The sequence below is a fragment of the Stenella coeruleoalba genome, assembly GCF_951394435.1.
Source record: "Stenella coeruleoalba genome assembly, chromosome: 13".
NCBI classification, from domain to species: domain Eukaryota; kingdom Metazoa; phylum Chordata; class Mammalia; order Artiodactyla; family Delphinidae; genus Stenella; species Stenella coeruleoalba.
The window spans coordinates 79,057,483-79,075,297 of NC_137159.1; the positions used below are offsets into that span (position 1 = coordinate 79,057,483).

General features: G+C 39.1%; 1 protein-coding gene across 3 annotated transcripts in view; it reads left to right on the forward strand.

The window, feature by feature from the left end:
- NBAS (NBAS subunit of NRZ tethering complex) overlaps nt 1-17,815 on the forward strand; it is a 340,369-nt gene that overhangs the window by 287,975 nt on the left and 34,579 nt on the right. For 2 of the 3 annotated variants that reach the window (XM_079940671.1, XM_079940670.1), the window contains one exon: nt 3,956-4,151. The exons of the other annotated variant lie outside the window; for it this stretch is intronic. In XM_079940671.1, coding sequence (XP_079796797.1) covers nt 3,956-4,151 — 196 coding nt within the window. The remainder of the gene's footprint in view (nt 1-3,955; nt 4,152-17,815) is intronic. 3 annotated transcript variants of the gene reach the window in all.

Consider the following 17,815-nt stretch of genomic DNA (forward strand, 5'->3'; position numbering starts at 1 on the left):
CTGGACAGCTTTTCCTACAGAGCTGCCTTTCATTTCTGTGCAGTCTTATTGAGCACAAATGTTCACAGTATATAGCCAAGCTCATCTATAACATAGTGCTTCTAGAACCAATGTTTCTGTTTTAGGAATGAGTTTTCGTAATTTTATTATGTATTTGAACTATCAACCAAAACTTAGAGCAGTTTTTTCCAAAATGTCCAATGTTATCAACTGCACAGCAAGTTGTTAGGTAAAAGGAATCTAATGACTTGGAAAACGCTGATAATAATCTCTCTGTGTCACATCAGTACCTGAATAATTTTAATCTACTGCCACAGTGTTCCGGAATTTGCCCCCATTTGGTTCAGTAGCATTGCATAGTGATTGACAAAGCAGTAACATCGTCCAAGTTCAAATATTGGCTCCATGACTTACTGTGTGACTGTGGACAAGTTAGTAAACGTCTCTTTGGTTACTTCCTTATCCACAAACGAGATGATAACAGAATACATGAAAAAGATAGTGACGATGAAGTGATGTAATTCATGGCACACAGTAAGCTTTCATAGTTATTATTATTAACAATTTTCATTCTTGTTCACTGTATGCAGGTCTTGCATTATTTTCGTAACTTCCATCCGGTCTTCATGACTCCAGCTTCTTCCCATTCTAGCTCATCCTACCTGCTCCCCTCTTGGCACTTGGGTGACAGGGTCAAAAATATCAGCTTCTTATTATGTGAAACTGGCTCGGACTCAAAGCCCAAAATGTACTTTAATCTTCTTTTCTCTTGAATTACACTTAATTTGACCAGTGCAGGCCTCACCAAAAGGGCCTGAGCATGCCCCGGCCTGCACACCTCTCTAAGCACTAACATGACTATGATATTTCACTGCTCAGAAACCCTCCATCATTCCCATTCCACACCAGGTAAGACCAATGTCCTCAGTAATCATTGCTGCCACTAATTGAAGTTCTTCGTTATGTGCCAGATAATGTATTATGTGCTTTATTATTTCATTTTATGTATTTCATTCTCAACCACTCCACGAGTAAGGGGTTATTATCTATCTCCAATTTACAAATAAGACACTGAGGCTCAGAACCGTTGCGTGACTTCTTGGTCAGTGTAGTGCTGTCAGGAAGTGGTCATTCTGGGAACTGAATCTGGGCTGATGTCTGCAAAGCCTGTGTTTTCAGAGCTTGAACGTGCGCCACCTTTTCAGCCTGTGTGCGAGCTCCTGGTTATCCAGGTCAGGAGACCTGTCCTCACTTTGCTGTCTCCTCTGATTGACCCCCAGCCATCTGTGCTTTTATTGCTCCCTGAACATGCTATGTCCTTTGAAATCTTGGACTTTTTTTTTTTCCCTTGCTCTTCTCTTTATCTGGATTATATTTTCCCACCTTTCCACTTATGTGCCTTCCATTTGCCCTTTGTGATCCGGTTCAGAGGCCACGTCCTCTGTGAAGCCTTCCCTGATTTTACTCTTTCTTCAAAACAATTGTTCACATTTATATTATGTTAATATTTAGCGAATAGTCATTTGTGAAATCTTTCTGTTTCATTGTATTATTAATTCTTTGAAGGCACAGATCATATAATTGTTCATCCCTGATCATCCAGTACAAGCTAGTACTCTGTTGATGCTGATAATAAAATGATGATGATCATTCGGATGATGGTTGCTGTTTATTAAATCCTTCCTCTGTGCCACATACAATTCTGGGTACTTTATATAAGTTATCTTGGTTGCAAAGACTCCAACAGACACACTTTCAGGACCTTTGTCTACTTAACTGTAAGACGGGAATGATGACATTCATGATTTTTATTGAGAGTTCTTAGGAAAAGATTCATAGGTCCATCAAATTCCAAAATAATACTCTTTCCACTACACAGTACTGTCTGTTTGCTTTTCAAGTAGTAGATATCCAGGAAATATTTATAGCATTCTGCTTCTTTTGCACCCCAGTTTTGACATTTCTGATACATATAAAGAGTGGCACTCATAGGTAAAACTAACAAATGTCTGTAAATTTAGGAAATGCTTGAACCAGTTGTCCATGGCATTTTGTAATATATTTTATTCCTAAATACAAATAACGAACTTTTTTTTTTAATTTAAATTGCCCTGAAATTGTATTGGCAAGTATATTATAGAATGCACACTGAGAGAAATACTCAGTGGTATTGCACAGTTTTATTCTCAGAAGTTTTAAAAAAATTTTCTGTGGTCTTGTTAGTTCATGGAATTTGGAACTTGATGTAGGTGATTTATTGGTGAAAGCCTAAGGATCTGGTTATAAAAGAATGTATATAAGTCAGTGCGTTAGCCTGGATCTCTAGGGCCTTGTGGAAGTGAGGCTTCTGTATGAGCGACCTCTTAACAGTCATCGATGGTAGTAATTCATCGACATCGTCATCAAATAAGTTGTTTTCCTAAGATGGTCCATTTGGGGTTATAAATGAAAAGATTCTAGTACTGGATAGAAAGTTGTACAAATGTCCCCTTCGACAAATTCTTTTAGACCTCCCAGTTCTTTAATAATCACACATTCATATTTTATTTTTAAGGTAGTATCATATTTGATGCTCTAACCCCTTATTTAAATTCTATCACAGAAAAATAGTAGAAAGAACATGGACTTTGGGGTCATACTGCACTAGTATAGTTGTTGTGGGCATACACTAGCACTTCCATGAAGTCTCTTTCCTCATCTATAAAATGGAATTTACATGTACAGCATGATGACTATAGTTAACAATATATTATATATTTGGAAGTTACTAAGAGAGATCTTAAAAGTTCTCATCTCAAGAAAAAAAAGTTTGTAACTATATCAGATGATGGATGTTAACTGAACTTACTGTGGTAATTATTTTGCAGTATATATGCATAAATCATGACGTTGTACACCTTAAACTAATACAATGTCATATGCCACTTATATCTCAATAAAACTGAAAAAATTTTCAATGAAATATTTACAAAGTAAATATATTTACTTTGTATAGTTATTGTCAACTAGTAATAGTTTATATAAAATTACCTAATGATGCCTGGCACTATTAGTATCATTAGTAGAAATAAACCGTACTTTTTTCTTTTTCTTTGAATTCAGAGTTATTAACTAGTTGATGAGATAAGCCATTCATGAAAATTGTATTACAAGAGTTATTTTGTTTGCCAAGACTAAAATAATATTTCAATCAAAGATTTTTTCCAGATGCCTACCTGGTTATCCAAGACTCTAGCACCCTCCTATGTAAACTATTATCAATAGAAACAGTTATCACTGTAAAGCAGTGTTCTATTGAAAACTGTTTGATTTGAAAATCTTTAATTTTGCCCATTGAGCTAGTTGTCAATTCAATTCAATACAAAAAGAGTCTTTTTTTTTGCGGTACGGGGGCCTCTCACTGTTGTGTCGTCTCCCGTTGCGGAGCACAGGCTCCGGATGCACAGGCTCAGCGGCTGTGGCTCACGGGCCCAGCCGCTCCGCAGCATTTGGGGATCTTCCTGGGCTGGGGCACAAACCCATGTCCCCTGCATTGGCAGGCGGACTCTTAACCACTGCGCCACCAGGGAAGCCCAAAAAGGGAGTCTTTTAAGCCCTGGGAACTGGATGGGCACTGGGCATACATCTTCATAGAACTTTGAAATAAGCCGTGCCTCTTAATAAACTTGGCTTAAGAAATGGAGTAGCTAAGAACATATTGATTATGTTTATCTGCTTTCTGTAACTCATTCGAATATGATACTGTTTAAAAATCACATGCATTTTACATAGGTTTTAAACACCTAATGTGGTTTGCTTTAAGCCATTTAAAACCTACATTTTTCCTCGCAGTAGGAAAAAAAATAAAGTCACCCAACAAACAGTTGTTTAGATCAGTCACCACATTTGATTACTGGAATTAGAAACTACTAAGTCTTTTTTTTTTTTCTTTTTAATCTAACCCTTGATTTTGCAGAGAAGAGCTGGTGTCCTCTGAGGACCTGCTGGAGTGGCTGCGGCCTTTCTGTGCTGACGACGCCTGGCCCGTGAGGCCCCGCATTCAAGTGCTGCAGATTCTGGAACAGTCATTTCACCTGACCGAGGAGGATGGCAGGCTCCTTGTGTTCTTTAGAACGGAGGCCATCCTCAAAGCCACTTGGCCCCAGAGACAGGTAAGGGAGCATCTGACTGCTATTTCTTGATTACTTTAAACCACCTTCAGGTGAGTAATCAGCTCGCTAATGCAAACTTCCCGGTGTGTTCATCAGTCCAACTTTGTAGTAGTTAAATACGTGCAACAGATTTTGTTTTTATTTTTCCGTGTGTTTGAATATGCATAGTAGATGATGCCTCAGTCACCTAACATGTGTATCTAATTTTTCTCTTCATAGGGTGCAGTCAGGATTTTTCGTAGTATCGGTTAATTATGTCAGCTCACCCTTTCCCTGGAGAAATGCAGATCTAAGTGGAAATTCAGCATGCAGTATAGCTATTTCATTTCTTTTATGCTCCGCCCAGGCACCGTTATGCCGTCCCTTCTCTTCTGTACACACACAGACAAAATGCAGCAGGCACACGAGATCTTGGTTCCTCCGTATCATCCTTCAGGGCTCACTCAGTCCATCACCTGTCTGGACCCTTCCCTGACCATTTCAAACGTAATTCATTGAACCTTGAGGTCCACACATTTGATCTATTATTATTATTATTACTGCTGTTACTACTACTACTAAAAGTTTTGTCTCCCCACTACCTGAAAACAGAGAAACCCTGGAGGATATACCTATCATTTTTCAAATCCCTCTAAGTACGCTGTGCACACGTTCAGAGCTTAAATGCTTGTTGATTGAGTAAGTGGAAATGCCAATTCCTAAATCGCAATACGGTGGCTGTTGAATTTTGGCTTAGATTCTAAACTGATGCATCCTGAAAGCATAGGATCTAAGAGTCAGCACTTAATCAAGCGCTTTAGCTTGCAGAGTAGACTACAGGCCAATAAAAGTTAGAAAATAAGACTTCCTAGGTTAATCTAGTCTGCAAAAGAGTTTCCTGGAAGTCTGATTCCAACTCAATTGACCTTCTAATTTTAAAGCGCTGCTTTATCATTTCTGTTTGTTTCCTTATTATTTCATTTAAAGAACAATGAACTTCTTTTAGAAAAGAACCAAATATTAAGGACATCTCGAGACTCCTCTCAGAGCATCTTTAGAATTACCTCACATATTCTTATTTCCCTCTGTGAGAGAAACAGGTAAATACTGTTATCTATTCTTCAGAGTTAGGGAATTTGAGATTCAAACAAGATGGACTTATCAAAGTTTCTCTAATCTTGCCACATTGCTGAAATGGATTGTATTAAAAGTCACTAATACCTGAATAATACTCTCTGAAGCATCATGACCATATCACATTATTTAGTGTCAGCATTTCGCTTTGAATTGCATCAAGAGACCACTAACGGGCTTTTTCAGGAGCAGTCTGTGAACACTAATGCAATGGGCTATGACATATACTCCAGGCCCCTGGCATAGTGAATGCTCGAGGTGTGCTTGTTTTCAGCAGACCCGAAGGTCCCCAAAGCATCTCGGAGGTAAGCTCCAAACTAGGTCACATTATTTTTGCCGTGTGGAACCTTAAGTTCTGACTCATCCTGAAACAAATGAGCGCTCTGACTTTTATGTACTTTTCTGACAGAACCTCCATTTTTCAAGTTCTCAGCCTTTTTCAGTTGCATCTTCCTTGATGCCTCTGTCCTGGCAGGACGATGAGGCCGGCTTCTGTGGTTGGAGCCTCACTTCATGTCAGATCTCTGCACCGGAAATGTTATGAAGCAACGTGGAAACTGGGAAAAGAAAATATCCATCTTACCTGTTGTGTTGACACATTAGAACATACACTCTGATATTTGGGTCTAAATGCTTCAGAAATAATATAAGTATAACCACTATTTCTTCTTTTGAGTTTTCCTTGATGTTCCAGTTATTCAGAGAACAAGTTGCAGCTTTTAGATGACTTCTGGCTATTTCTCCGATTTTAATTTCATCTTAGCTGAACCTGTTCCAAAGACAGTATTTAAGGGAGCTTAGCTTTGTTAAGACTCCTTTTCCATGTACTTTTCTAAGCTGACTTGACCTTAATTTCACTGAATACACACTGTTGTCTCTCATTTGCAAAGTCTGCGTGTTGCTCCTCGTTTGGCCAGTGTTTCCTCTGGTGCTGTGAGCTTTTCAGGCCCTCAACAAACATCTCTCCAGGGTGTCTCTTGACTTTAGTAAAAGTCATCTCCTGTCTCCTTCGCTTTTTACATTTTCTACCTCCTCCTACTTTCCCTCTGTATAAGAACAATTTCCTGGTCCTTGGAAGCTAATGATCTGAGTTTCTTAACGTATTTGGTAGTAGAAATAAGGAAACTACCATACATTTAGGTCTTTAATCCATTTTGAGTTTATTTTTGTATAAGTTGTGAGAAAATGTTCTAATTTCGTTTTTTTACATGTGGCTGGTAAGGATGTGGAGAAAAGAGAACTCTAGCACACTGTTGGTGGGTGTGTAAACTGGGGCAGCCACTATAGAAAGCAGTAGGGGGGTTCCTCAAAAAATTAAAAATGGAACTACCATATGATCCTGCAGTTCCACTCCTGGGTGTATATCCAAAAAGAATGAAAATACTAATTCGAAAAGATACATACGTGTCAGCGTCCATAACAGCACTGATTACAATAACCAAGATATGGAAGTAGCCTAAGTGTCTGTCAACAGTTGAATGGATAAAGAAAATGTGAGATAGATAGATATACAGATATATATCTCCAGTGGCATATTACTAGGCCATACAAAAGAATGGAATCTTGCCATTTACAGCATCACAGATGGATCTGGAGGGTATTATGCTTAGTGAAATATTAGGTTGGCCAAAAAGGTTGAATTTTGGCCTTTTTCTGTAAGATGTAACAAAAAACCTGAATGAACTTTTTGGCCAACCCAGTAAGTCAGAGAATGACAAACAGTGTATGTTGTCACTTTTGTGTGGAATCTAAAAAAATAAAACAAATGGATATTACAAAACAGACTCATAGGTACAGAGAACAAGCTAATGGCTGCCGGAGGGGAGAGCGGTAGGGAGAGGGCAAGGTAAGTGGAGGGGATTAAGAGTTACAAGCTATTAGGTATAAAACAAATAAGTTACAAGGATGTAATGTACAACACAGGGAATATAGCCAATATTTTATAATAACTGTATATGGAGCATATCTATAAAAATAGCAAATCATTATGTCATACACTTCAAACTAATACAACACTGCAAGTCAACTATGCTTCAATTAAAAAAAAACCTACCATAGTGGCTTAATTATGTTATTCGTTTGTAGACTTCTTCAAAATAAATTAAATCACTGAGTGTCTCCTCCTTTAAAAGTTAAGTTTTCTATGTCAGCCTCGCCTTGCTTATTCAGATCTATTTTGGAGGGCAAGTGAATTTGGTAGGAGAACGCTGCCTTATAAAATAGCTGTTTGCTATTTAGAAAATGAATGCAAAAAATTTGTAACATCAGAATGGAAGTAGCAACAACCTCTGGAATGCTGTAGAACTATGCCCATAGTTTAAATTTGAGGTAGTCTTCATTACTGTTTTTAAAAAACTATGTTATCTCTCACTAGACCAGTAGAAAGATTGGGGCGCTGGTGGACGAATCATATGCATGTGTCTCCATCCTCCCTCCACTGTTGTTCATGGTCTTGGAGAAGATTCTTAAACTGTGAGCCTTGGCTGCTTGGTATGTAAAATGGGGCCTTGAACCAGAGGAGTCAGGGGATGGTTTGCTCGCCTCTGTCATTTCTTCGACAGAGGTCGTCTTCATCTCCATATCCCAAACACCTAGAAGACCCCAAAGTGCTGATTGCACAGGCTCTCATTTTCTTAATTTCTCCCTATCTCCTTCTCCATCCTCAAAGGTAATATTAAGGATAGAGACAGTCTTACAGTGTAAAGATAAGAATAGGTAATGACATTGCAATGTTCAATTACCAGAAAACGTGGGACTGCTACCTTCACTGAGGCTGGTAATCCTCTTAGGCAGACTTTGCATACATCAAATAGGGACTTAATATTTAATTATCCTCAAGGTGCCCAAAGTAGTGATCCCGCTAATCAATGTGTTGCTGGGAAACCAGCCAGCTCCTGCAGAATACGGGCCCTCATTTTTCAACAGCTTGAAAGGCCTTCGTTTCCGTCCCAGAAACGTGCCCCAGCTTGGTGAGCAGCAGGGAGACAGAGGGGAGGGAGGAAGGTAGAGGGGGAGGGGAATGAATGTAATGTGTTAATTCCCTTGGTACAATTTATCTGAGTTTTTCAGGTTTTGTAATTTTCTAGTTAACTGGTACATGAAAAATATGGGTCAAAATACTGATGTTTCCTTAAAATATTTCATACCCCATCACCTCAATTTTTTTTTCTGTTTTTATGTAAAAAAGAACATGTGGCTTAGAGTTGCATTTCACTTCGTAAAATTTCAGTCTGTCTGAATTTGTGGTTGTAAGTGATCAACAGGAAGAATTCGTTTAAGACAACTTCTAACCTCATTACAAATTCATTTATACATGGAAGGATACATTAGCCCTTCTCATCAGAGGCCAGCTTGGCTTCATTTGCCAAAACATCAACAAAATACTCACTTCCTTGTCAGACAGAGCTCCGACAAAGATCAGTAGGAAAAGTTAAGTGTGCAAAGCTATTTTTAGTTCATTACAGAAGAATTACTGTTACCTTAAATGTCTTCAGAGCTAAGACTCATTGCCATAAATGATTTTCTTAAATATAGGGTAATATTTGATGTTAAAAATATGTGTTCACACGAGTACTTCTCTAATAGCCATGAAATCACAAATTCCTAGAACTAGAAGACACGTTCAAAAGCATCCTTGTTCAGTAGTCACATTGTATAGAGAGGGATGTGGATGTCCAAAAAGGAAGAAGTTACGTCCTCAGATTTTAGCATAAATGTCACCATTTCCAAAATGACTACAACCACCCAGTCACAACCTATTTTATGAGCATTTTTCTCTTCTAATCACTTACCCCTATCTGCTAACTTCTTCCCCTCTATCTGTCGGTCTATTTATTATGTGATGTCTTTCTTCTTCCATTAGAATATAAATTCCATGAGAACAGGGATCTTACAGACACTCAGTAAGTATTTGTTGAATAAATGAATATTAAATCTTAAAAAACATGTCCAAGGTCACCTTTAAAGTGGCAAGGCCGAGACTCCTGACGTTCAGTCCGACATTCTTGCCATGAATGATGATTAGACCATGCTGCTTCCCCCTTACATGCAAATAAAATGATTTGCTTGGAATAATGCAACTGTTTCCTTAGAGAGTGGCCTGGTGCTTTTAGATTGGTACTATTTTGTATTAACTTGCCGTATTTTGCCGATGGTGATTTCTGACCAGCTAGTTGCTTCTCATGTGGAAGCAAACAAATCAGAAGCACGTTGGTCCACATATGAACAAGAAATCAACGTGCCTTTTTTCCTAAAATGATTAAAGTTAAGCGAACATCCGTAACACTGGGTTCTGCAAATGTTTGGAGACCTTGAGAAGGTCCTTCCTTATGAATAATGGGTTCTTCCTTTAAAGATTTCACCCTCTTGTCACTGGCATCACTGGGGGAAGATAAGGAGACTGCGGACTGTGTCTGTCCTAAGTGCACATCACTGCACTTCATCTTTAAAACAGCCTTGCAAAGTAGTTACCGTTCGCTGTGTTTTAGATGAGGTCACGTGACCTAGAAGATGAGGTTACATGACCTGCCCAGCTTGTGAGCTATAGAACTGGAGTTCACATCCAGTTCTGTGTGATCTGGAAGCCTGTGTTCTTTTTGGCCCTATAGTACTCCTCTTCCTATTTGCCAGGGGAATACATTCAGCAGTAACATTTCGGTAGCATGCTCTGCTGTCCTTTTCTCTTCCCACTGTCACTTTATGTGGATTGGATGTGATTAAGTGTGAGAAATCAGGAGTTTGATTCAGAGAACAGGAAACATTGCTTCATCTTTTAGCATTTTTCACTCTCTCAATACACAGCATTATATGTGTTAATTGCTGCTCAGTTAAAACATTCTGAAAAATGTGCCTAATAACTGCTCTTTGAACTGTACGGTATGTGAAATATTCATCGAAGATTCTTCAAGCGTAGATTATGCACCGTTCACTGTGCTACTCTCTGGGGTTAGAAAAAGAGACAAAGCAAATGGTAGTAAAGCGTTTGGGCTCTTCACCAGGTAGACCTGCATTCAAATCCCAGTTTCACCACTGACTAGCTCTGGGGACTTGAACTAGTTACTGACCCTCGTACAACCTCAGTTTCCTCATGTGTGAAATGGGAATAATATGTGTGAGGGTTAAATGGAATGGCACATGCAAAGCTCTGACTCCGGTCCAGGTAGATGGACGCTGTTGGTGTGGGGACTCCTATCCGATGGAGGATGTAGATTTGTGAACAGAGAAGCAAATCCTCTAAGTGCTTCGGTGCTGTGGTAAAAGTCTGCACGGTGCGTGGGCTCAGGAGGGCAGGCAGCTGTTCTGTCTGGAGGTGGTGAGGAAGACTGCTCTGAGGAGGGCATTCTTGACCTGAGTTCAGCACAGCTGGGTGTACGGTGTGGAAGCAGGAGCCACTGGGAGATGAAACTGGAGAGAAGCAGGTCCGATGGTGGAGCCGCCCCCGTGTCCTGCTCAGCTTTTACCCCAGTGACCCTAAGGCCTCCCGGAAAATTGGTGCCCAAGAAGCAGCGTGATCAGATCCGGGCTTTAGGAGAAGCCGTCTGACCTCTGCGTGAACACGGGACTGGAGGGGCACCAGTTAGGGGACAGAGGCTGTGGTCAGGTTGCCTGACCTTGGCCCTGAACTTTGTATCAGCTTCGAAGATGGAAGAGGATAGAAAAGAGAGCTGAAGGAGTTTCTGCCAGTGGACTCAGTGACTGCTTGGGTGCAGGGGATGAGACACGAGTCCAGTGCCTTTCTGATTTCTGCTAAAGTTACCAGGGAGGAAGTGGTGCTCCTTAGCTAGCTAGGAAATACAGAAGAACCCGGTTTTGTGGAGAAAGACACGAAGTTCAGGGCTGTCAGTAGTGTGTTTTAAATCTCAACAGCACTTTTTTGGGGAGTGGGGGTGAAATAGGGAGGCCCTGTTTATCCCCTTCACGCAGGCAGATTGTCCTCATAGCCTTACGTGTGCCTTAGTTCACAGCGACCACCTCCTGGGAAATAAACTTGAGTTTAGTAAATGTCACTGCATGAGGATGGCTTTGACTCCATCACAGGGCACCCTTCCCCGGGGTCTGCTCAGCCCAGTTGGCTTTGTTTATAGTGGGGCAGTTATATCCAAGTGCCCTTTGCTTAGTAGCAGTCGTGCTCCCAAGGAGCTGCATTGCTATTGTCTCTTCATTCCTCTAATGCATTAGAGGGAAAAGTTGAAGAAAAATAGGGGGAAAGAAGCAGGAAACGTACAGGTGTTTGAATACCGGAGGGTGGTGTGGATGTGAGGTAGTTGGATGTAAGTTCTCTAATTTTTTTAACTTTTCATTTTGAAAATTTTATATTTAATACCAAAAAAATGTCAACTATACAAAGAATTTTACATATTCTTCATGTTGGTTCACCAAATATTACCATCTCAGATGACTACAGCTAACACTGATACAACACCTTATCTTTTTTACCCATCATTCAGATTTTGTCAGTCGGCCCACTAATGGTTTTTTCTGATCCGAGGCCGGTGCAGGTCACACGTTGCACTTAACGCCATGTCTCCTTAGGGTCCCGTAATCTGAAATAGTTCCTCATTCTTCCCCCCCCCCCTTTTATGACCTTGACATTTTTTAAAAAGCACTGGCCAATTATTTTATAAAATACCACTAAATTTGACTTTGTCTGAGTTTTGTTCGTGTATTCAAGTTGTGCTTTTTTTTTTTTTTTTTCCTGCGGTACGTGGGCCTCTCACTGATGTGGCCTCTCCCGTTGCGGAGCACAGGGTCCGGACGCGCAGGCTCAGCGGCCATGGCTCACGGGCCCAGCCACTCTGCAGCATGTGGGATCTTCCCGGACTGGGGCACAAACCCGTGTCCCCTGCATTGGCAGGCGGACTCTCAACCACTGCGCCACCAGGGAAGCCCAAGTTGTGCATTTCTGGTGAGAATACCACAGAAGTGATTTTGGGTCCTTCCCACTACATTATCTTAGGAGATATACGGTACTGTTGTGTTCCTTTACTGACAGTGTTCATTTTGATCACTTGATTGAGGTGGTGTCAACCATATTTCTTCTATATAAAATTACCTTTTTTCCCTTTGGGATTAATACATGTCTTGTGTTGAGGTACTTTGAGATTGTGTAAGGACTGTTTCTCGCCGTACTTTCACCAGCTAATTTTAGCATGCATTGATGACTGTCGCCTGAGTTAATGATCACTGTGGTATCTCCCAAATGGTATTTTTTATCATTTGTTCTCCCCTGTATGTATTTATTCATTCATTTATTTATTTACATCACTACAAGCTCAAGGATTCTCATTTTGTTGTGCGGTTGTAATCTATTACTATCGCCATTTTAATGCTTTGCTCAGGTCTTCTCCTGCATCCTTTTGACTTGTGCCCATCCCATCACTGTTTGAACCACAGATGTTCGAGACCCTCTTACACTTTCCCTGCCTGGAACTGGATTCAGTCATTGACTTTAAAGAGCTTGATTTTTTAAATAAAGAGTGACATTTAGAAGCCAAGACTCGGGTGCTAGGTGTACTCATTGATGCAGTGGCATTATAGTTTGTAGATCCTCTTAGGGGACAGAGCACACATATGTCTACATCTATTTTTATGTCTGTCTATATTCATTTTAAAAACCATGAGTTTGTATTGATCCTTCCAATTCCAATCCAGTTCCACACAGTTTAGTTTTCTCTCTGTCCTTATTTGTGAACTCCTTTCTCTGTGAGTGAGAAACTTGACTCTCATTATCCACAATGTATTTATTTATTTGCTTAATCCTAGAGTACACATAAAGTAGTTCTGGAAATTCCAGCCAACTTACTAGCTAGAATATTTGTGTAGAGCTCTTTTTGTCTTTAGCCTTAGAGTAATAGTACTCAGAAATCTTTTTTCAAGGTTACTTCTTCCCTCTCTCTCTCCCTCCCTCCCCTTCTCTCTCTCTCTTTTTCACGCGCGCACACACACACACACACACACACACCACCTCCACTGTGGTTTGCTTATTCACTTATAGATTAATTTTATATCTATTTGTATGGTTTTTGCTGTTCGTGTTTATTTCAATTATGGATCCACTTTCTGAATATGTGACACATTTACGTGGAATGTGAGAGAACATTCTTTGGAGTTTGGCATGCTTCCTTTTTCACTTACGATACTTTGAAGTTTAGACATTCTTGGCCTGTAATTGTGCTGAATGTATGGGTTTTATTTAGTTTATTCTTGTTCTTTTTGTTTTGGAGGATATGTGGGTATTCTATATAGAGAATATATAGGAGGCCACATAACTCAATGGCCACCATTTTCTTCTACTACGCATAATTCTCTGGATAACTTCTAACTGTAATAAAAATAGATTCAAAATAAAAACTCTGGTCATTACAGCAGAAATCTGTTTTTACTTAAGCTGAGAAGATGCTTCACATACTATCAGTTTTCATGTTTTTTAGGGCCATCTATGAACCAAACATTAGGCTTTGTATGTGTATCTTATCATTTGAACCTCATAATAACCCTTTTTTTTGAATAAATAATAAAAACATTTACTAGAAGTATGTTTTCCTACATCCCTACAGGTGGAAGATTTTGTCCATAGAGAAATGGCAATCAATTGTTTACAGTTGATGTTTACATGGGGATATTAGCATATTTAAAATGTTTTCAGACAAAATGAGCAAAATGTCCTGGTGTAACACAATATGCAAACAACATCACATTTTAAAATTTTTTTTTTTTTTTTTTTTGCGGTACGCGGCCCTCTCACCGTTGTGGCCTCTCCCGTTGCGGAGCACGGGCTCCGGATGCGCAGGCTCAGCGGCCATGGCTCACGGGCCCAGCCGCTCTGCGGCATGTGAGATCTTCCCAGACCAGGGCACGAACACGTGTCCCCTGCATCGGCAGGTGGACTCACAACCACTGCGCCACCAGGGAAGCCCAACATCACATTTTTAAAAGATGCAGTTACTGGAATAAATTTTAGGATGTATACTGGATAGATAATTCTGTATTATGCAACATTTGAAATTAGCCGTGTTGGCAAAAAAGATGTTTCGGTGTGGACTTCCATGATTCCGGTCAAGGACGAGTCAGTGGTGGAACGTGTCATTAAACACAGAACAGTAGAGAAGCTGATTATAAGACAAAGTCATGGATCCATTTTTTTAATGAGGAATTTTGTTGCTTACATAATTATCAAGGCAGTCAAATGAGCATATTTGCAAGAAAAAAAGGAAATTTCCTAAATCACAGGAAGATTTTGACGCAGGTCTCCCTGTGATATCACTATGAAACTGATACAAATCATAATAACCCTTTTGATGGAAGTGATCTTATCATTCCATTCAACACATGAGCAAATAGGCTCAGAGTAGTTAGGAAATCTTTATAGTACCTCTGCTAAAACATAGCAGAATGATGTATAATAATGAACTACCAATACTGTGGCTGCCATAGTGGCTCAGTGTTAACTCAGTGTTAGATACCTATAGAGGTGTGTGTGTATGTATGTATATTGTCCTGTATTATGTTATATATTATGTTATGTTATATTATTTTCAAAGTACCCTGATAGGTTAGGTATTATTACCTTATTTTTACAAATGAAAGCACTAAGGCTTGGTGAGGTGTTTTTACATGGTCACAGAGCTATGAGGTGGCAGGGCCAGTATTCCACCTGAGTCTGAATGATACTCTACAGTGCAAGCATTTCCAGCTCCATGACTTATTCTATTAATACTTTATCAACATTAACTAAAAAACAAAGTCTGGCCTTAAAAGATTGGCTTGTATAGCAGTTCTTTAAAGTAAGCGTGTGTATTTATGGAGACCCTTATGGCGTGATTATTTGTCCTAGAGAAAAAAATTGTAAGGCAAATCTTCTTATTTTAAAACAAAGTATCTTCCCCCTCTCATATGTCTCACTTAAAAATGTTTTCATTAAATATTATATTTAGCCGTGTGGAAATATGTATTGAAGTTACAACAGCACTTACGGAGAGTGACTATGGAATGCTTTATTGTGTAATTTCTCTCTTTTGAGATACAATAAATCAAGTAGGCTGTGGAACATGGCTCATAGTGTGCTTGCTAGCTTTTTGTGTATGTTCATGTGTTTATGCACCACACATACAGCCTCAAACATCTGGAAAACCCTTTGGAACTTAATTCTTTCATTGGGTTTCCCCCCCATCCCAAGGGCATGTTTGCTGTGCCCTAGGAGAGACTTTTTATGGCAATAGAGAACCGTTTATTCTTGAGGAGTTCACAAATATACAATGATATACAATATCATTTTCCTGGTATACCTTAGGAGAGAAGCAGAGGCTAAATGTTTGTGCTCATCACCAGACCTAGAGGCAAAGGTGGGAAATAATTCAGCCTCTCATTTCTTTGTTCCTTATCCGTACACCCTCTCTTTGGTAGGTATTCTTCCCTCCGCGTGGGCTAGGGAAGGCTGTTTGAACCTTCAGGCTGTCTCAACAACACGTTTTGCCTTTATTATAAGCAGTGCAAGATATAGTACTTATGAAATTCTCTCAGTAGCTACATCTATTCTTTAGTTCTCTGCCATAGAAATGGGAAAATCTCCTAGAAGACAGCTATCCTACTTTTAGTATTTAAACTTTAGTCCTATTTCCACAATTTTATTTTTTCTATTTAATAAAACTTACAAATACTCAGAAATGGACATGATCGTAATTTCCGTTCTGTTTATATTCTCTTATCTAAGAATAATAATCAGTTACTATAGTTAATAGTAATAATACTGTGTACTGAGTACTTATTGTGTGCCAGATACTGGTCTAAGCACTGCTGAGATTGGTGGGGTAAGTCTAACAGCTTCTGACTAAGTCCAGCAGAAGCTTATGACTTCTTTGTCTTCTAAAAATTTGACTTTCCTTCACCAGAGAGCTTGATTAGACCCAGTGGACACAACAGACAGTGTTGGCCACCAGAAACCTTATAAAAGGAGTAGCTGTAACATACAAGGGTCTAGTATTCTAGAGATCATTTCTGTTACCTTTTTATATTTCTGTGTATCTATTGAAGTAGGGATTTTTGTTTGTTTTGTATTTTGAAGCCCTGTGTACAGAAAACTCAGTCTCACTTTACTGTGTTCGTGAATGGAGTTGCACAGTGCCTTGGTAACTTTAAATCAGGTGTCATCATATGAGCCTTTTAGAACAGCTCATAAACTCACATTCAGGATAGGAATATGGTGACTAATGATACTACTATCAGTAATAATCCTCTACATGTTGGTAATTTTTTTCTATTCATACTTTCATATGCATTAATACCTTGTTCATGTTTACAGATATCTGAAGATAAGGTAAGCTGCTATCAATGCCTATAGGAAGGTGCCGATTTCAGGAGAGGTGCCTCAGTTTAAGATAGTCATGTTCACTTTCAAGCAGCCTCAGAGAAATTTCAGGTTAAAGCTGTTCTCATCTGAGAATAAGTGACTCAGTCCACTTTTTCAAGGACAGTGACTCTGTGTCTGATAAGAAGGCTGCAGCTGCTTGACAAATTGACTTACCTCAAGGGCTAAAGTCACCCAGTTCAATGAGGAGAGAAACATCAGTTTCAGAGACAAAAGGGAGAGAAATATTCTTATGTTTGAGTCACATTCGAATTTTGCCCTTTAAAATCCTGTGATACTTAGTTACTGGTGTCAGTATGGAGTCGTCACCAACTCTATGGTGCCTGTAAAATAGTGAACATTTTCACCCCCTGCTCACTGGGGAAGGGACAGAAGTGTTAAAACAGATACATGTTCCTTTTGTTTTCACTGGGGAAGAGGACAGGATAAAACAAAGTGTAGGAAAAAAAAATAGCAATTTCTCTCAATTTTATTTTTCCTGCTCTTTGGAAGGCATGCTTGAGAGTCATTTCAAATACTCTAATTGTTGCACAAATAAATGAGACTTTAAAAAGAGATAAAAGTTAACCCATGATTCCATTATCCTAAAATAGCCATGTTTCTCTGTATTCTTTTTCTGTCCTGCCTAATCTATAGGCATGATTCTTGTTAGAAGAAATCATGGCACACATCCAGCTTTCTGCTTTTTTATATCTAGCATATTATATAGATGATAATATAAATAATACCCATCATTTATTGTGTGCCTACCATGTGCCAGCCTCTTGCTAGCTATCTTATTTGTATCCTCTTATTTAATATTCACAACCGTGATATAAATATGAAGGATCTTCATCTTACAAAAGAGGAAATTAAGCCTCAGAAAGGTCCAGTAATGTCTCCAAAATAAACATTTTTCTGTATTGCTTTGACTTTACCAACACTGTTTTAAAAGCTGCACATTTAATTGAATTGCCCTTTATTATTTATTTTAGAGTCTCTTTATGGTAGTATGTTATGAAGTATGCTATGAAGTCCTTATGAAGTATGTTGGAGCATTTGATAGCCACCTACAGTTAGTTTTTCCTCTCTTTTAAAATACATTCTATAGTCATTTCATATTCTGTTTGGACACCGAAGTCATTTCTCTGTACCTCTTATACTTTTATGAAATATATTTAGATACTGGGAATATATATTTCAATACGGA